The sequence below is a fragment of the Bombina bombina genome, chromosome 3 (genome assembly GCF_027579735.1).
Source record: "Bombina bombina isolate aBomBom1 chromosome 3, aBomBom1.pri, whole genome shotgun sequence".
Taxonomy (NCBI): domain Eukaryota; kingdom Metazoa; phylum Chordata; class Amphibia; order Anura; family Bombinatoridae; genus Bombina; species Bombina bombina.
Window position 1 is genome coordinate 717,818,013 of NC_069501.1, and position 21,517 is coordinate 717,839,529.

General features: G+C 39.0%; 1 protein-coding gene across 1 annotated transcript in view; it reads right to left on the reverse strand.

Annotated features, from left to right (window-relative positions):
- Positions 1-21,517, reverse strand: part of LOC128651892 (T-cell receptor-associated transmembrane adapter 1) — an 83,897-nt gene that overhangs the window by 22,127 nt on the left and 40,253 nt on the right. Inside the window, exon 3 of the mRNA XM_053704861.1 lies at positions 7,195-7,253. Within this exon, the coding sequence (XP_053560836.1) occupies positions 7,195-7,253 (59 nt within the window). The remainder of the gene's footprint in view (positions 1-7,194; positions 7,254-21,517) is intronic.

Consider the following 21,517-nt stretch of genomic DNA (forward strand, 5'->3'; position numbering starts at 1 on the left):
CTGTTGGCTGTGGCAGTTTGTTGTGTCTGTTTTTAAAAACGTCTGTCATTTTTTTTATCTGTTTTTTGCATTAAGGGGTTAATCATCCATTTGCAAGTGGGTGCAATGCTCTGTTACCTTATTACATGTACTGTAAAAATTTCGTTTGTTTTACTGCCTTTTTTTTTCACTGTTTTTCAAATTTTGACAAAATTTGTTTCTCTTAAAGGCACAGTAACGTTTTATATATTTGCTTGTTAACTTGATTTAAAGTATTTTCCAAGCTTACTAGTCTCATTATTAGTCTGTTCTAACATGTCTAACATAGAGGAAGCTCTGTGTTCATTATGTTTTAAAGCCATGGTGGAACCCCAACTTAGAATGTGTACCAGATGTACTGATTTCATGTTAAACAATAAAGATCATGTTTTGTCTTTAAAAACATTATCACCAGAGGATTCTGTCGTGGGGGTAGTTATGCCGACTAACTCTCCCCACGTGTCAGACCTTTTGACTCCCGCTTTAGGGACTCACGCTCAAATGGCGCCAAGTACATCAAGGGCACCCATAGCGTTTCTTTTACCAGGGGATTCTGTCGAGGGGAAAGTTATGCCGACTAACTCTCCCCACGTGTCAGACCCTTCGACTCCCGCTTCAGGGACTCACGCTCAAATGGCGCCAAGTACATCAAGGGCGCCCATAGCGTTTATTTTACAAGACATGGCAAAGGTGGTGAATAATATTCTGGCAGCAGTATTAGTCAGACTACCTGAAATTAAAGGAAAGCAGTTAGCTCTGGGGGTAGATACAGAGCATACAGACGCTTTAAGAACCATGTATGATACTACCTCACAATATGCTTAGTCTGTGGGTGATTTTTTTTGACTCAGGGAAGATGATTTAACCTGATTCTGATATTTCTACATTTAAAATTTATGCTTGAGAACCTCCACTTGTTGCTCAGGGAGGCTTTGGCTGCTCTGAATGAATGTGTACAATCGCAGGGCCAGAGAAATTGTGTAGACTGGATAAATAATTTGCAGTGCCGGTGTGTACTGATGTTTTTTCCAATACCTAAAGAGGTTTACTAAAAATTTTTTAATAAGGAATGGGATAGACCAGGTGTGCCGTTCTCTTCCCCTCCTATTTTTTAGAAGAATGTTTTCTAATAGTTACCACCACACGGGACTTCTGGCAGACAGTTCCTAAGGTGGAGAGAAGAGTTTCTACTCTAGCTAAGCGTACCACTACCTCTGATGAGGACAGTTGTGCTTTTTAGATCCAATGGATAAAAAATGTTTATTCAACAGGGTTTTATCCTGCAGCCCCTTGCATACATTGCTTCTGTCACTGCTGCTGCAGCGTTCTGGGTTGAGTCTCTTGATGAGGCTTTACAGTTAAGCGACTCCATTGGATGAATATATTTGACAAGCTTATGCTAGCCAATTCCTTTGTTTTCTGATGCCTTGTTCATTTGACTAGACTAACGGCTAAGAATTCTGTTTTTTACTATACTGGCGCGCAGAGCGCTATGGCTTATATCATGGTCAGCTGTTGTGACTTTAATAAATAAGCTACTTAACTTCCCTTCAAGGGGCAGACCCTATTCGGGCCTGGTTTGAAGGAGATTATTGCTTATATCACTGGAGGAAAAGGTCATGCCCTTCCTCAGGATAGGTCAAAATCAAGGGCAAAAAAAAAAAAAAAAGTCTAATTTTCGTACCTTTTAAAAACTTCAGGGCAGGTGTGGCATCCTCTTCCTCTAAGGCAAAACAAGAGGGAATTTTTGCTCAGTCCAAGGCGGTCTGGAGACAATCGGACCTGGAACAAAGATAAGCAGGCCAAGGAGCCTGCTGCTGCCTCTAAGGCAGCATGAAGGAACGGACCCCTATCCGGTAACGGATCCTATAGGGGGCAGACTTTCATTCTTTGCCCAGGCGTGGGCAAGAGATGCCCAGGATCCCTAGGCATTGGAATTTATATCCCAGAAATATCTTCTGGATTTCAAAGATTCCCCCCCCAAAAAAGGGGAGATTTCGCCTTTCACAATTATCTGCAAACCAGATAAAGAAGGAGGCATTCTTACATTGTGTACGAGATCCATCCAGTTCCAAGAGAGGAACAGGGACAGAGTTTTTACTCAAATCTGTTTGTGGTTCCCAAGGAGAGGGAACCTTCAGACCTATTTTGGATCTAAAGATCTTAAACAAATTCCTCAGAATTCCGTCATTTAAGATGGAAACTATTCGTACCATCTTAACTATGATCCAGGAGAGTCAATAGAGGACTACAATGGATTTGAAGGATGCTTATCCTCACATTGTGATGCATAAAGATCACCATCGTTTTTCAGGTTTGCCTTTCTAGACAGGCATTACCAGTTTGTAGCTCTTTCCTTTGGGATATCTACAGCCCCAAGAATCTTTATGGAGGTTCTGGGGTCGCTTTGGCGGTCCTTAGACCGCGGGGCATAGAAGTGGCCCCTTATTTAGACGACATCCTGATACAGGCGTCAAACATCCAAATTGCCCAGTCTCATACGGACGTAGTACTGGCATTTCTGAGATCACATGGGTGGAAAGTGAACAAGGAAAGAGTTCTCTATCCCCAATCTCAAGGGTTTCCCTCCTAGGGACTCTGATAGATTCTGTAGAAATGAAAATTTACCTGACGGAGTCCAGGTTGTCAAAGTTTCTAAATTTCTGCCGTGTTTTTTCATCCCATCCGCGCCCTTCGGTGGCTCAGTACATGAATGAAATCGGCTTAATGGTAGCGGCAAGGGACATAGTACCGTTTGCACGTCTACATTTCAGACCGCTGCAACTATGCATGCTCAGTCAGAGGAACGGGGATTACACAGATTTGTCCCCCTGTTAAACCTGGACCAAGAGACCAGAGATTCTCTTCTCTGGTGACTATGTCGGGTCCATCTGTCCAAGGGTATGACCTTCCGCAGGTCAGATGGGACAATTGTTACAATAGATGCCAGCCTTTTAGGTTGGGATGCAGTCTGGAACTCCCTGAAGGCTCAGGGATAGTGGACTTAGGAGGAGACCCTCCTTCTAATAAATATTCTGGAACTGGGAGTGATATTCCATGCTCTTCAGACTTGGCCTCAGTTAGCAACTCTGAGGTACATCATACTCAGTCGGACAATATACACGACTGTGGCTTACATCAGCCATCAAGGGGGAACAGAAGTTCCCTAGTGATGTTAGAAGTCTTACAATAATTCACTGGACAGAGGCTCACTCTTGTCTATCAGCTATCCATATCCCAGGTGTTGAGAACTGGGAGGTGGATTTTCTAAGTCGTCAGACTTTTCTTCCGGGGGAGTGGGATTTCCTCCGGAGGTCAAGACCAAGCAGGAGAGGGCTTTGGTGTTTTTGACAGCGCCTGCGTAGCCACGCAGGACCTGGTATGCAGATCTGGTGGACATGTCATCCTTTCCATCACGGTCTCTGCTTCTGAGACAGGTCCCTCTACCTCAGGGTCCTTTCAACCATCTAAATAGAATCAATCTGAGATGGACTGCCTGGAGACTGAACGCTTGATGTTATCAAAGCATGGCTTCTCCGAGTCAGTCATTGATACCTTAATACAGACATGAAAGCCTGTCTCTAGGAAAATTGAACATAGATATGGTGTAAATATCTGATTGTTATGAATCCAAGGGTTACTCATGGAGTAAAGTCTGGATTCCCAGGATATTATCTTTTCTCCAAGATGTTTTTGAGAAAAGGGTTGTCAGCTAATTCCTTAAAAGGGGACAGATTTTTGCTCTGTCTATTTTTTTGCACAAGCGTCTGGCAGGTATTCTAGACGTTCAGGCATTTGGTCAGGCTTTGGTTAGATCCAAGCCTGTGTTTAAAACTGTTGCTCCGCCATGGAGCTTAAACCTGATTCTTAAGGTTCTTCAAGAAGTTCCGTTTGAACCTTTTTTGTTCAATAGATATCAATCTTTATCTTGGAAAGTTCCTTTTGGGTAGCTAATTCCTCGACTCGTAGAGTCTCCAAGTTATCTGTGTTACAATGTGATTCTCCTTATCTGGTCCTTCGTACGGATAAGGTAGTCCTGCGTACCAACCTGGGTTTTTTCCTAAGGTGGTATCTAACAAGTACATCACTCAAGAGATAGTTGTTCCATGCTTGTATCCTAATCCTTCCTCAAAGAAGGAACGTCTATTACACAATATTGGACGTGGTTTGTGCTTTAAAGTTTTACTTACAAGCTACTACAGTTTTCATCAAACGTTCACCTTGTTTGTTGTCTATTCTGGACAGAGGAGAGGTCAAAAGACTTCAGCAGCCTCTCTGTCTTTTTGGTTAAAAAGCATAATTCATTTAGCTTATGAGACTGCTGGACAGCAGCCTCCTGAAGGGATTACAGCTCATTCTACTAGAGCTGTGGTTTTCACTTGGGCCTTTTTTAAATGTGGCTTCTGTTGAACAGATTTACAAGACGGAGTCTTGGTCTGCGCTTCATACTTTTCAAATTTAACAAATTTGATACCTTGCTTCTTCGGAGGCTATTTTTGGGAGAAAGGGTTTTTTTACAGGCAGTGGTAACATCCGTTTAAGTACCTGCCTTGTCCCTCCCATCATCCGTGTACTTTAGCTTTGGTATTGGTATTCCATAAGTAATGGATGATCCGTGGACTGGATACACTTAACAAGAGAAAACATAATTTATGCTTACCTGATAAATTTATTTCTCTTGTAGTGTATCCAGTCCACGGCCCGCCCTGTCACTTTAAGGCAGGTAATTTTTTCATTTGAACTACAGTCACCACTGCACCCTATGGTTTTTCCTTTCTCTGCATGTTTTCGGTCGAATGACTGAATATGGCAGTTAGGGGAGGAGCTGTATAGCAGCTTTGCTGTGGGTGGACTCTTGCAGCTTCCTGTTGGGAAGGAGAATATATTCCATAAGTAATGGATGATCCGTGGACTGGATACACTACAAGAGAAATAAATTTATCAGGTAAGCATAAATTATGTTTTTCTTCTATTATTAAATTTGCTTTGTTCCCATGTTATTATGTGTTGAAGAGATACTTAGGTAGGCATCTAGAGCACTACAGGTGAAACTCAAAAAATTAGAATATCGTGCAAAAGTTCATTTATTTCAGTAATGCAACTTAAAAGGTGAAACTAATAGATGAGATAGACTCATTATATGCAAAGCAAGATAGTTCAAGCTGTGATTTGTCATAATTGTGATAATTATGGCTTACAGCTCATGAAAACCCCAAATCCACAATCTCAGAAAATTAGAATATTACATGCAATCAATAAAACAACGATTGTACATGGAACAATATCGGACCTCTGAAAAGTATAAGCATGCTTACTGTATGTACTCAGTACTTGGTTTGGGCCCCTTTTGCAGCAATTACTACCTCAATGCGGCGTGGCATGGAAGCTATCAGCCTGTGGCACTGCTAAGGTGTTATAGAAGCCCAGGATGCTTCAATAGCGGCCTTCAGCTCTTCTGCATTGTTTGGTCTCATGTCTCTCATCTTTCTCTTGGCAATGCCCCATAGATTCTCTATGGGGTTCAGGTCAGGCGAGTTTGCTGGCCAATCAAGCACAGTAATCCCATGGTCATTGAACCAGGTTTTAGTGCTTTTGGCAGTGTGGGCAGGTGCCAAGTCCTGCTGGAAAATTAAGTCGGCATCCCCATAGAGCTCGTCTGCGTAAGGAAGCATGAAGTGCTCCAAAATCTCCTGGTAGACGGCTGCGTTGACCGTGGACTTAATGAAGCACAGTGGACCAACACCAGCAGATGACATGGCTCCCCAAATCAACACAGACTGTGGAAACTTCACACTGGACTTCAAGCATCTTCCTCCATACTCTGGGTCCTTGGTTTCCAAATGAGATGCAAAATTTGCTCTTATCAGAAAAGAGGACTTTGGACCACTGAGCAACAGACCAGGTCTGTTTTTCTTTAGCCCAGGTAAGACGCTTCTGACGTTGTCTGTTGTTCAGGAGTGCCTTGACAAGAGGAATATGACATTTGAAGCCCATGTCCAGGATCCGTCTGTGTGTGGTGGCTCTTGATGCACTGACTCCAGCCTCAGTCCACTCCTTGTGAAAGTCCCCAACACTTTTGAATGGCCTTTTCCTGACAATCCTCTCCAGGCTGCGGTCATCCCTGCTGCTTGTGCACCTTTTTCTTCCACACTTTTCCCTTCCACATAACTTTCTATTAATGTGCTTTGATACAGCACTTTGGGAACATCCAACTTCTTTTGCAATTACCTTTTGAGGCTTTCCCTCCTTATGGAGGCTGTCAATGATGGTTTTCTGCACAACTGTCAGGTCAGCAGTCTTTCCCATGATTGGGATTCCTACTGAACCAGACTGAGAGACCATTTAAAGGCTCAGGAACCCTTTGCAGGTGTTATGGCTTAATTTGCTGATTAGAGTGAGACACTTTGAGCCTAGAATATTGCACCTTTTCACAATTTTCTAATTTTCTGAGATTGTGGATTCGGGGTTTTCCTGAGCTGTAAGCCATACAGGCCCATTTATCAAGCTCCGTACGGAGCTTGAAGGGCCGTGTTTCTGGCGAGTCTTCAGACTCGCCAGAAACACAACACTTATGAAGCAGCGGTCTAAAGACCGCTGCTTCATAACCCTGTCCGCCTGCTCTGAGCAGGCGGACAGGAATCGCCGGAAATCAACCCGATCGAATACGATCGGGTTGATTGACAGCTCCCTGCTGGCGGCCGATTGGCCGCGAGTCAGCAGGGGGCGGCGTTGCACCAGCAGCTCTTGTGAGCTGCTGGTGCAATGTTAAATGCGGAGAGCGTATTGCTCTCCGCATTTAGCGAGGTCTTGCGGACCTGATCCGCAGTGTCGGATCAGGTCCGCAAGCCCTTTGATAAATGGGCCCCATAATCATCACAATTAGGACAAATCATGGCTTGAACTATCTTGCTTTGCATGTAATGAGTCTATCTCATATATTAGTTTCACCTTTTAAGTTGCATTAGTGAAATAAATTAACTTTTGCACGATATTCTAATTTTTCGAGTTTCACCTGTACATGGCAGGGAATAGTGTTGCCATCTAGTGCTCATGCAAATGAATAGCATTGTTGCAAAGCTGCTGCCATATAGTGCTCCCAAAATGGGCTGGCTCCTAAGCATATGTCCATGCTTTTCCACAAAAGATACCAAGAGAACAAAGAAGAATTTTACTTACCAAGTATGGGCTGATTCAAATTGCCATAAATTGGATTATTTTCAACATAATGTTCATAACTGCAGCACCAAAAATAAAATAGAGATAAAAAAAACATCTTATTAGTGTAAAATAAAAATGGAAATTGAAACATCTATTTGAACACACTGCTAAATTATGAAAACCTTAAGTGTAAGTAAATGCACAATATTACACAGGAGTGTGGCTTTTTCAAGATTATGTGATTATGGATTTTAGTTTTCATTTAAAAAGTACTGTATTATCAAGATAGAAACACACGTTTGTGTAAGCCTCAAAGACAATGACCATAAACCAGTGCTGATCCAATGGCCTGGCCAGATTTATTTTACGTAGGGAACCATCATGGATTTTTTATTTTATTTTTTTACTTGAAGGACAGAATAGAACAAATCAAAAATACTATTACAAGTATAAATATACAGGGAGTGCAGAATTATTAGGCAAGTTGTATTTTTGAGGATTAATTTTATTATTGAACAACAACCATGTTCTCAATGAACCCAAAAAACTCATTAATATCAAAGCTGAATAGTTTTGGAAGTAGTTTTTAGTTTGTTTTTAGTTATATTTTAGGGGGATATCTGTGTGTGCAGGTGACTATTACTGTGCATAATTATTAGGCAACTTAACAAAAAACAAATATATACCCATTTCAATTATTTATTTTTACCAGTGAAACCAATATAACATCTCAACATTCACAAATGTACATTTCTGACATTCAAAAACAAAACAAAAACAAATCAGTGACAATATAGCCACCTTTCTTTGCAAGGACACTCAAAAGCCTGCCATCCATGGATTCTGTCAGTGTTTTGATCTGTTCACCATCAACATTGCGTGCAGCAGCAACCACAGCCTCCCAGACACTGTTCAGAGAGGTGTACTGTTTTCCCTCCTTGTAAATCTCACATTTGATGATGGACCACAGGTTCTCAATGGGGTTCAGATCAGGTGAACAAGGAGGCCATGTCATTAGAGTTTCTTCTTTTATACCCTTTCTTGCCAGCCACGCTGAGGAGTACTTGGACGCGTGTGATGGAGCATTGTCCTGCATGAAAATCATGTTTTTCTTGAAGGATGCAGACTTCTTCCTGTACCACTGCTTGAAGAAGGTGTCTTCCAGAAACTGGCAGTAGGACTGGGAGTTGAGCTTGACTCCATCCTCAACCCGAAAAGGCCCCACAAGCTCATCTTTGATGATACCAGCCCAAACCAGTACTCCACCTCCACCTTGCTGGCGTCTGAGTCGGACTGGAGCTCTCTGCCCTTTACCAATCCAGCCACGGGCCCATCCATCTGGCCCATCAAGACTCACTCTCATTTCATCAGTCCATAAAACCTTAGAAAAATCAGTCTTGAGATATTTCTTGGCCCAGTCTTGACGTTTCAGCTTGTGTGTCTTGTTCAGTGGTGGTCGTCTTTCAGCCTTTCTTACCTTGGCCATGTCTCTGAGTATTGCACACCTTGTGCTTTTGGGCACTCCAGTGATGTTGCAGCTCTGAAATATGGCCAAACTGGTGGCAAGTGGCATCTTGGCAGCTGCACGCTTGACTTTTCTCAGTTCATGGGCAGTTATTTTGCGCCTTGGTTTTTCCACACGCTTCTTGTGACCCTGTTGACTATTTTGAATGAAACGCTTGATTGTTCGATGATCACGCTTCAGAAGCTTTGCAATTTTAAGAGTGCTGCATCCCTCTGCAAGATATCTCACTATTTTTGACTTTTCTGAGCCTGTCAAGTTCTTCTTTTGACCCATTTTGCCAAAGGAAAGGAAGTTGCCTAATAATTATGCACACCTGATATAGGGTGTTGATGTCATTAGACCACACCCCTTCTCATTACAGAGATGCACATCACCTAATATGCTTAATTGGTAGCAGGCTTTCGAGCCTATACAGCTTGGAGTAAGACATCATGCATAAAGAGGATGATGTGGTCAAAATACTCATTTGCCTAATAATTCTGCACACAGTGTATGTCACATACTACATCCATATATCAAACAAAGAAAACAGTCTTTGTATCCACTGTGCCTGTAGGAGAGTTATTTAAGAAGGAAGACATGAGTTGCATGATATAGATATTTGTTTCCTGGAGGTAAGAATGGGAAACAGTTTCTTGTTCCTGGGGATATTATTTTGGATAGCTGTGGAGCCTTTTGGGATTACACCACCCATAGAGAAACTTAATCCAAAGGCCATGTCTCCCCAAGGGTGAGGTTTGCCATGTCTCGTCTCATTCAGAGATGCGTTGCATGATATTTAGGGGCTGGACTGTGCTTTTCAGGTAGAACTAGACTGATATACTACAGTAAAGTTTCTCCCTGTGAAACACACATGCTGGGTAAAAATAGGCTGTTCCTCTTTAAATAGCTGTATAAATAGGTAGATTATGGCTGATTGGAACAGCCAATAGAATGCAAGCTCAATTCTATTGGCTGATTGCATCAGTCAATAGGATTTTTCCTACCTTAATTCCGATTGGGTGAAGACGTCTCAAGGTAGGGTGATCTTCAAGGGGTTAGTGTTAGGTTTTATTAAAGGGGGATTGGGTGGGTTTTAGAGTAGGGTTGGGTGTGTGGGTGGTGGGTTTTAATGTTGGGGGGGTGATGTATTTTTTTTTTTACAGGTAAAAGAGCTGATTTCTTTGGGGCAATGCCCCGCAAAAAGCCCTTTTAAGGTCTATTTGTAATTTAGTATAGGGTAGGGATTTTTATTATTTTGGGGGGCTTTTTTATTTTATTAGGTGAATTAGATTAGGTGTAATTAGTTTAAAACAATTGTAATTATTTTATTATTTTCTGTAATTTAGTGTTTGTTTTTTTCGTAATTTAGATAATTGTATTTAATTGTAGTTAGTTTAGGGAATTAATTTAGTTATAGTGTAGTGTTAGGTGTAATTGTAACTTAGGTTTATTTTTATTTTACAGGTAAATTTGTATTTATTTTAGCTAGGTAGTTATTAAATAGTTAATAAATATTTAATAACTATTGTACCTAGTTAAAATAAATACAAAGTTGCCTGTAAAATAAAAATAAACCCTAAGCTAGCTACAATGTAACTATTAGTTATATTGTAGCTAGCTTATGGTTTATTTTATAGGTAAGTATTTTGTTTTAAATAGGAATAATGTAGTTAATAATAGTAATTTTATTTAGATTTATTTAAATTATATTTAAATTAGGGGGGGTTAGGGTTAGACTTAGGTTTAGGGGTTAATAACTTTAATATAGTGGCGGCGACGTTGGGGGCGGCAGATTAGGGGTTAATAAGTGTAGGTAGGTTGCGGCAACATTGGGGGCGGCAGATTAGGGGTTAAAAATAAAATGTAGGGTTTGGCGATGTTGGGGGCAGCAGATTAGGGGTTCATAAGTATAATGTAGGTGGCGGCGGTGTCCGGAGCGGCAGATTAGGGGTTAATATTATAAAGCAGGTGTCGGCGATGTCGGGGCGGCAGATTAGGGGTTAATAAGTGTTATATTAGGGGTGTTTAGACTCGGGGTTCATGTTAGGGTGTTAGGTGTAGACATAAAATGTGTTTCCCCATAGGAATCAATGGGGCTGCGTTAGGAGCTGAACGCTGCTTTTTTGCAGGTGTTAGTTTTTTTTTCAGCCGAATCTGCCCCATTGATTCCTACGGGGAAATCGTGCACGAGCACATTTAGCCAGCTCACCGCTACCGTAAGCAACGCTGGTATTGAGGTGAGATGTGAAGCTAAATTTTGCTCTACGCTCACTTTTTAAAAACCTGTAATACCAGCATTGTCTTAAGTGAGCGGTGAGAATAAAATGCTCATTAGCAAAAACTCGTAATCTAGCCGTCTATGTTTTATATAGCTCCAATGAATGAGTCTAAAATTGTCTTGATACCAGTTATATTTCGATATATTTTTAAAAAGTATATATATCCCAGAATGTAAAAAAATGGCTGAGATACTGGTATATAGTGAATATTAGAGCAACATCTGGTTAAAAAAGATATGCGCAATCTTTATATAAAACACAAAATATAAAAACAAAGTATCCAACTTGAGATTTGCAATTGTTGTCTCAAGGTTAGAGAGGAAACCGAACAGTTATGGTCTGCATCTAGTGCATGTAAAATAATTTCTGTCTTAGCAGTAGAAGCTAACTAATCTCAATCAAACAGTGAATACTAAATGAAACTCTAAACTGGATCCTTTAAAATGAATTACAAGTGGTACTAAGTGAAGTTCATGTGTTTCTATAGAGAAACACTGATACAATTATAAAGCGTGGTTATAGAACCTAATAACGGTGTTGACTATGCTAGAAAATATGTTCTAATAAGTAGAAACAAATATACCAAGTAAAAAGGATTTGCCAATCCGTGTGTTATATACAATGAAAAAATAAATATATATATATATATATATATATATATATATATATAATAATATACCAAGAATGATAAGATAAGGATGATAAAAATGATAAAAAATGAAAATAATAAAAATAAAAATAGTAAAAAATAATACTAATAAAGGTAAAGGGATGATACCTGGTTGGAGTATATATGTCCAATATTAGTCCGAAGAGAGTGTCCTTAAAAAAGTGTGTCCATAAAAAGTGTCCTTAGATGAAAGGGTGAAATCTCACTTTGGTGTTTGGAGATGGCTGAAGTGTCCGATGGATCTGAAGTTATTAAAAAAATGTGTATCCCTTATCCAAATTGAATTGGATAAACAAGCAGAAATACTTGACAAAAAACCTGTGAAAACAGAAAACAGAACAAACCTATAGCAAACTATATACCTGATCTGGGCATATATAGAAATATGTTCACCTTTCGAAGCAGAGAACTCGGGCTGGTATGTCAGAAGCAAGTCTACGCGTCTCAGCCTTCAAACGAGGCCTTTCTCAAGACTATACCAGCTGTGTTATTCTCTAAAGATTTAAAGGATCGATTAGCCTATGGCTCGTTAGGGGTGTTATTCAAAGTTGCCTTAAAGGGACAGCCAACCATAGAATTGTTATTGTTTTAAAAGATAGATAATCCCTTTATTACTCATTCCCCAGTTTTGCATAACCAACACAGTTATATTAATGTACTTTTTACCTTTGTGATTACCTTGTATCTAGGAACCTTCTTCCAGCCCCCTGATCACATGACTGTGACTGTTTATTATCTATTGTCTTAAATTTAGCATTGTATTGTGCTAGATCTTAAATAACTTTCTGTGCCTGAACACAGTGTTATCTATATGGCCCACATGTACTTTCTGTCTCTTTGTGTTGAAAAGAGATTTAAAGAGCATGTGATAAGAGGCAGCCCTCAAAGGCTTAGAAATTAGCATATGAGCCTACTTATGTTTAGTTTAAACTAAGAATACCAAGAGAAAAAAAGCAAATTTGATGATAAAAGTAAATTGGAAAGTCAATTCAAATTAAAAGTCCTATCTGAATAATGAAAGTTTAATTTATACTTGACTGTTCCTTTAAGAGTGTTCATTGGTGTTGATTATCTGTTAAGGGGATTGTTCTGGTTCTCTTGTGGCCATTTTGAAATTGGGTAAGATTAACTACTCACTCTTAGCTTAATTTCAACATTATTTTGATGGCAAGAAAAAATGGATAAATATATTAGTGAAATGTGGGATATCAATTATGATATGGGAAGAGATGTTCTAATCATCTTTTTATGTGTATTTGGTTTACAGCCCGAGTTCAAAAAATTTTTGAAGGAGGTGAGCATAAATGTAATACAAACATTGTTAGACATATTTAGTCAGCTATAGGGTATATGAAAATTAAGTAACAAAGAGGAATCCTATACACCAAGCAGATAATTACAAAGATTGTGTTGTTTAAAATCCAGCAGTTAATTGAATGTAAAATTCATATAGGAATATATGCTAAAAATTGAAATATACAGAAATTGGGTAAGATGAATAAAAAAGAGATAATAATAAAAGCCAAATCTAATAGAATACTAAAGAGAGATTAGTTATTTACCATATTTGGATTTGTATATCAATTGTTATTAAAAAATTAGAAAATGGTATATTGAAAAGAGGAAATTTACAACAACATTTACAGCTAATAGTATTAAATTTGAGGTACTTACTTCTCCCTTCTTGTGTGTGCGTAATGCAATTTACATACATATATACAGTATATACAGCAGATATGGGAGATTGTAGTTGATAATCATGTTCATTGTCACAAGTAGATATAAATAAATGTTAAACCATACTGCAGATTTTATGCTGGGTGTGTATGTCTAATGTCAACCACAGCAATAACACAGAGTTGTTGTCTTTTTAAATGTGTTTACCATAAGATTATAGGTAGTAAAACACTGATGTGTTACATTTCTATGGTCATATAGACCAAATTAGTTTGCGTTTTGGGAAAATATCTGGATATCAATCCTTATATATTATAATGAATTGATGAAAAACATCTTATCATTTAATTAGATGCTTATCTATATCCATACTTGTCATCTTATTGGTTGATAGTAACAAAGTGGAATCATGCTATGGAAAACCTAGATTGATGGGAGATGGTATCCATTTAGGAGATGTTGAAGTTTATAAGGGATTATAGAAGATGTGCCACTTTGAAATTGGCATTGAGACCTTTAGGGTATGTGCTATCTAGTTAAAATATCCATTTGTATTCTGCTTTAAGCAGCTTTTTTTCGAAGTTGCCTCCTCTCCATTTTTTTCAACTATTTGTAATCCCATGTATTTCATAGCTCTTGCTTCTCCATTATGTTTTTCTGTAAAGTGTTTGTAGAGGGGGATATCTTCATTTTTATCTTCTATTTTGAGAAGATGTTCCCTGATTCGGTCTCATAGGGATCTACTTGTTTGTCCTACATATTGTAGACCGCAGGAACATTCCAGTAAGTATATCACACCCTTATCTTTGCATCTAATCATCTGGTTTAATTTAAAATTTTATTTTGTGATATAGGACTGGAGAACGTTCTTCTTGACACCATGTTTGCAGGCCTTGCATTTAAAACATGGGAAGAAACCTTTCAGTAAGTCTCCTTGAACTCCTTTTATAATGCTGGGTTTCTTGGTTCTAATGACACTAGTTGCCAGAATGGTTTTGAGGTTTTGAGTTCTTCTGTATATAAAGTGAGGTTTCTTACTCAGTTTCTCCCCTATGATGTTGTCTTCCTTTACGATGTCCCAATGTCTTTTGATTATCCTCTCAATTTTGTGTTTATCTTGACTGTATTCCATAATGAACGGGACATCGAGAATATCTGAATTGGTATGTGTGTCTTTTACTTTATAATTGAGTAAGGTGTTTCTCTCAATTTTATCAACTTCTTCTACAGTTCTGTTGATGTCACTCATGTTGTAGCCCCTTTCTTTGAAGCGTTCTAGTAGGATTTTTGATTGTTCCTGCCATTATTTTGTTTCAGAACATTTTTTCTTCACTCTCAGAAGCTGCCCTTTTGGTATGCTTTTAATCCAGTTAGGGTGGTGGCAGCTCTTTTGGTGGAGATAGTTGCTGCAGTCTACTGGTTTGAAGTACATTGAAGTGTTGATGATTCCTTTGTGTGAATCAATTTTTTGGTCAAGGAAATGTATTTGCTCATATGAGTGTTGGTATGTGAATCTCACATTGGCCGTATTCTGATTCATCATGCTGAGAGTGTGTTCTAGATCTTCAAGACTTCCTCTCCATATCATTAGGATGTCATCAATATATCTGCAGTAGAGGACCAAGTCCGCACTGGCCAGGCATGAGTCCCAAAAGATGGACTCCCATCTGCCCATATATAGATTGGCATAGCTCGGTGCGAACTTGGTCCCCATCGCAGTACTGCACAGCTGGTTATAGAATTGTGCGTTAGTATGTATTCAATTCCACTTAGGATGAATTCCTTTTGAGCTTGAGGTATTGTGGAATCCTTATCTAGAAAAAATTTGACAGCTTCTAAGCCTTCAGAGTGGAGTATGCACGTGTATAGTGACGTTATGTCACATGTCACCCAAAAGAATCCTTTCCTCCATGTTATTTTCTTGAGGGTGTTCAATACCTCAAGTCTCTGAGTAATGATGGTAGGGTTCTTACATGCTTTTGTAGAAGTCTGTCTATATATTCAGACAGGTTGCTGGTTAGTGATCCAATCCCTGAGATAATTGGTCTGCCAGGGGGGTTGTTGATGTCTTTGTGGATCTTGGGTAATTGGTAAAAGACAGGTATATGTGGAGGACTTATGCTGAGGTAGTTAAATTATTTTATGTTCAGAACCCCCTTATCTTTAGCCTCTGCTAGAAGTCTGTCAAGGTCTCTTTTGTACCTGTTTGTGGGGTCTTCTGAGAGGGATTCATAGGTGTTTTTGTGTTGAAGGATTCTTTGTGATTCTTTAGTGTAGTCTTCTTTATTCAAGATTACTAGTCCTCCACCTTTGTCAGCGGGTTTGAGGATAATCCCTTGGTTAGTTTCAAGATGTTTTATTGTATCCATTTGTTGCCTAGTGAGGTTGTTTTTGCAGTTACTTTTTCTGCTTAATTTTCTAATATCTTTGCAAACCAGTTTTTCAAATGTCTCTATTGCTGGACCTTTTCTTGTCATAGGGTAGAAGGTGGATTTTGGGCACAAGTTGATATGTAAGAAGGTATCATTCCTTTGGCTACCTAAAGCATAGGGAGTATTCTCTAATGGTGACTTAAGGAAGAATCTTTTCAAAGTAAGTCTCCTCACCAATTCTTTAGTGTTTAGGTAAGTGTGGAATTTATCCAGCTTCGATGTTGGAATGAATGATAGGCCCAGAGAGAGGACTTCTTTGTCTTTTTCTTGTAGTGTAATATTACTTAGGTTAAAAATCCCTTTATATTTATCTTGATGGGATGTGTCTGAAGGAGTCGCATTGGAACATGTGGCTATATTAGAAGTAGAAATGTCAGCTGTACTGGTAGATGTATCATTTGGCTGTTTATCTTTAGATTCAGATTTGGATTTCTTTATTCTACTTCCTCCTCTTCTTCCTCTATGAATCTTCGCTTGGGAGTGTCCATGTTTTCTAACGATCCGCCCTTCCTTTTCTTTGTTTGGACAATGCGATTCGTATTTTGGCCTTCCCCTAAAAAAGAATTTCTAGAGGGGACATGGATGTATGTGATCTCTATCCTTGGGGAGTTACTACCATTTGAGGTAGTCTGTAGAGGGTTAAATCTGTTGTTGTTGTTTTTAAAACTCTCTCTCCAGGTGGAGTAGTTGTATTTAGGGGTACCCTCTTGTCTCCAATTTGGGTTATAATAAGGGATCTGTTCTTTATCCCATTCTGTATTTGGTTGTTCAAAAAATTGTTCATCCATGTGTGACCAATAAGAATGAGGATTGTGGTGGGGGGTGTTTTTTCTAGGTTGTTGAGGCATTCGTTGTCCATCGTATGTGTGATACGAGTTATCATATGTGTGGTCATAGTAAGCATGACTTATATCATGCCTTCGGTGGAAATTCCCATGCATTAGATTATGATGGTCGTGATTATAATTAGTGTCACCCTGGTTGGTTCTAAATGGTGGGCATTGTCTTCCAAATTGATTAATGTTATTTGAGTAGTAGTTTTGTGGTGGAGAGTGGATAGGTCTCCTAGGATATACTTGTGATTGATAGTATCCCTCTTTGTTACCACGTCAGTTTTGTGGTGATTGAAAAGGGTTCTTTCGTGGTTCGTAGATTCTTCTGTAATTGAGTTTTTAGCCATTACATCTCTGTTAAGCTTTTTTGTCTTTTTGGACATAATCCTGTCCTTAAAGGTGTTAACTTTTTTGTATAAGTTATATAACTTCTCTTAAAATGTTTTTGAGGATCTGAAGGTTTTAAATTTATTTTCTTCTGAAGTGATTTCTTTGTCCAATTCTTTAATTAGGCTTTCCCTATATTCGATAATAATTTTCATTAATTTAATGGAAGCTTCTGATGTTACATTATTCCACTTGTCTGTATAGTCAGATGCTGTAGTATTCAATATGTTTATTACAAAAGATACATAAAGAGCAGAGATATAAATTGAGCTGACAAGATATAAAAAAACATATTGAATACTACAACAGCGTAAAACATTTTGTGACACACTCTTGCCTTTACTTATCACCTATTAAATTCAATTGCTACCCAATAGCTAAAACATATATAACATTCTATGTATTTTTAGCTAGTTTTTACTTATTGAATTAAAAGGCCTCTTGGTAACTTATATATGTACAAAGAACTGTGACCTAGTACTAACCATTACTTATTAAATTGCTGGTATTGACCAAACAACCAACTATACACAGGTCACTATAATATCTTACAGTTCAACCCTGCTCTGTCATGAATATTTGGCAACCAGTATAACTGGGTGATAATTGTCTCACATAAGATTTGTCTTTTTATATATATATATATATATATATATATATATATATATATATATATATATATGTTGGAATTGTCCATCTAAATCCTTTAGCGTACTGTAGCCCCCTGTGAGGCGCTCCTTCAAAAACACTTTTTTCCCCCTACTAAGAACAATTTTATTGGGCAATTGTTCTACATAGAAGTTGAGCAAGTATGATCTACACTTGGCGCTTTACTCTACATTATACTCTAACTTTGATTTCCCTACACCTAATAGTAGTTGGTCAAGCTGCCATCTGTTGTTATATATATACTATATTCTTACATATTCTCCTATACTCTAGTCCAAAATGGAAGACAATACATCCACCCTTAGGGACTTTAGGAAAGGAATCAACTCAGACATTTCTTCTGTGCTTCAACAAGACAAAACAGCACAGATATTCACTTAATAGATATCAACACAGTATTTAACACCTTAGAAAAACTGTTAATTAAAGAAATCCGAATAAATAAATAAACGCGGAGGTTTCTTTTCTAAGGAAATATATAGAATTAAACATCATTCCCAAAGGCTTAACAATACAAAAAGATTGTGCCTTCCCTTTTAATACATCTGACTGTGACTAGACAGACAAGTGGAATAATGTAACATCAGAAACTTCCATTAGATTAATGAAAATTATTATCGAATATAGGGAAAGCCTAATTAAAGAATTTGACAAAGAAATCACTTCAGAAGAAAATAAATTTGAAGCCTTCAGATCCTCCAAAACATTTAAAGAGAAGTTAGATAATTTATACAAAAAAGTTAATACCTTTAAGGACATTATTATGTCCAAAAAGACAAAAAAAAGCTTAACAGAGATGTAATGGCTGAAAACTCACTTAGAGAAGAATCTACTATGGAAATTCAAAACATCTTAAAAAAAAAAGCAAAAACAAACCACGAAAGAACCCTTTTCAGGCACCACAAAACAGATGTGGTAACAAAGAGGGATACTATCAATCACAAGTATATCCTAGGAGACCTATCCACTCTCCACCACAAAACTACTACTCAAATAACACTAATCAATTTGGGAGACAACACCCACCATTTAGAACCAACCAGGGTGACACTAATTATAATCATGACCATCATAATCCAATACATGGGAATTTCCACCGAAGGCATGATAGAAGTCATGCTTACTATGACCACACATATAACTCATATCACACATACGATGGACAATGAATGCCTCAACAACCTAGAAGAAACACCCCCCACCACAATCCTCGTTCTTATTGGTCACACATGGATGAACAATTTTTGAACAATCGAATAAAGAATGGGATAAAGAACAGATTCCTTGATAAGAAGGGTAAGAAAGCAACTGGCTATAACACATTGTACATAACCACTAGCCTCATATCAAGAACACAGACAGACTGTTTACTTCACTGCTGTTTAAAGAAGTTTTGAAAGACATTTTATGTGCCATGCTGCTTTGAACTTTAGTGTGTGAGTGATATATCCCCACTTGCCTGTGTACTACTGTGCTCATAACTACAAGCAACATATTCACTGAGGCCTGCAGAGGAGATTACTTTGGGCCCACAGAAACACTTAGCAGGGTAGATAGACCCCTCACGTAACGGCAGGGCCTTATCCAGCACTCTCCACTGTTCTCAGCACAGCAGCTTCCCTGCTTCTACCTACTGCACCTAGAGGCAGGGCACTGAGGGGAAGATAATCATAAACGCTGACATATTAATACTACACTGGATATTAGACACCTTATTTTGCTCAGATGGGCTTTATTATGAAGAAAAGATTTCAGAGCTTAATTAGATACAGCATACCCATGCATTAAAGGCAGGCCCTGTGGGGCCGGGGCTTGCATCCATTACTTGTCAGATAATATCCGGACACATAGCTTGTGAACATTTCACTGAGGGATTCCTGCTACAGTTGGAAAATTTGACAAATTTCTGCAGCTGTTACCTATTCAGGACTCCCATTTCTCTAACATGCCACTGGGCTCCAGAAGGAAAACAGCTACTCTCACAGAATATAAGAAGTCAGTGGCAGACCACTTCAAAACAACTCCTGCTGCTGGGAAATCCACAATTGACTTACATACTTCACAAAAACACATAGTTAATAGCCCTGATATAACAGAACCAAGAGAAGAGGTCAATAATCTTTCAGGCATGATGGCCGCTGATATAGTATCTACTCTTACCCAGAGAATAAACTCCCTTCAGGAGACCCTCACCTCAGCTATTAAGAGCTCTGCGGCAGACCTCAGAAAAGATATTGGGGCCATTAGTGAGAGAATTGATGTATTAGAAAAAAAGCAAGAGGATTTAACTGTGGAACAAGAAAATTTATCTCTTCACTCAAGAGTGATGGTTGATATGATTGACTCTATTGAAGCAAAAATGGCAGATATGGAAGACCGCTCACGCAGGAATAACCTGAGATTTAGAGGCATCTCAGAGGATGTTTCCCCTGCAGACTTAGGCAAGTTCCTTGCGGAGTTATGTGAAGCCTTGCACACCCCGACCTTCCCTAATGAAACCTTAGTTGATAGGGTACATAGGCTTCCCAGAGGGAGGAATGTTTCAGCGGACAAGCCTAGAGACGTAATTGCCAGATTCCATTACTTTACATACAAGGAGCAAATCCTAAGAGCCATGTTCCAACGGCCAGAACTTCCCAAAAAATTTGAATCCATACAAATATTTCCAGACCTGTCTCAATATACAGTACAAAAGAGAGGTACTTTCAGAGAAGTAACCAGATCGTTGAGACAGTCTGGAATAAAATACAGATGGGGTTACCCTACTAAGTTACTGATACAGAAAGACGGACGCCTCTACACTGCTGACACACCTGATAAGGGGTTTCTACTCCTTAAAGGATGGTCCACACGGAGCAAGCAGGACGAGGAAGATGAACCCTCTCTCCCGTTGAAAACAAAGCAAAGTAATACATCTGCCTCACTTTTGAGGCCCACAGCCTTTGAATGGAGACCACTTACACAGAGGCCTACTGCCCCTAAAAGAAGAAACTTAACTCCCCAACAGCTGTTGCCGACAAGATCAGAGAATCCCTCAGAAGACGAGGACTGATAAGTATCTTTTTCTTTTCCTTTTCCAATACTAACTTGCAGATATTGCTATGTGAAATTGAGGGAGATCTTGATTTTCTATTTTTGGGGTGTTCCTCCTACATGTCACACACACCCTAGAGATCTAAACTTTTGCAGGGTGGGGCTCCTGGCCCCCTTCCCTTTTCATTGTTTATGGATTAAAAAATCTCTCCTGTTTATACTGACGGGAGATTATATATGGATGCAGCTCCCACAGGCTTTATTGCGACCCAGAACCTCGGTGAGGCCTAATACTCCACATGTCCTTCTAACATATAGACTTTCATGGACCACTTCTAACCTTATTGGTGCCCATGGTCACACACCACATTGAAGAGTATGCCTGACTGTTTGAGATCTCAATAGAGAGCAGTAATTCTCAAAGTTGCTATACCGCAAGATGGATGTACATTGCAAGACTCTGATTAGATCCATAACGGAAACGTTCATTGTTTTAACTAATATGCTTTCTCTTTTTTAGGTGGGACTCTTGTAAGTGTTTAGAGGTATACTACATCATGTGTGGCTGAGACAGTGAAGGCTGAGTTCTGGATTACACCACATCAGGTCAACTCCATGTGGAGAGCTACCTCCCCTGTCTCACTGCCATACTCTTAGGCAGTCAAGTCCACTAGTAACTTATCCAGAGACATGGGTCTATAGTATATAGCTTGGGACCCCTTGACTAATAATATGGTCTAATACTTAGATGAGTCTTGTGTACTGTTGTGCTAAGTTATTTGTTGCTGCTATGACACCGCTGGCTTATACGTGTTGGAATCTCTTTGCTGTATTAACATTTAACCCAAAATCTC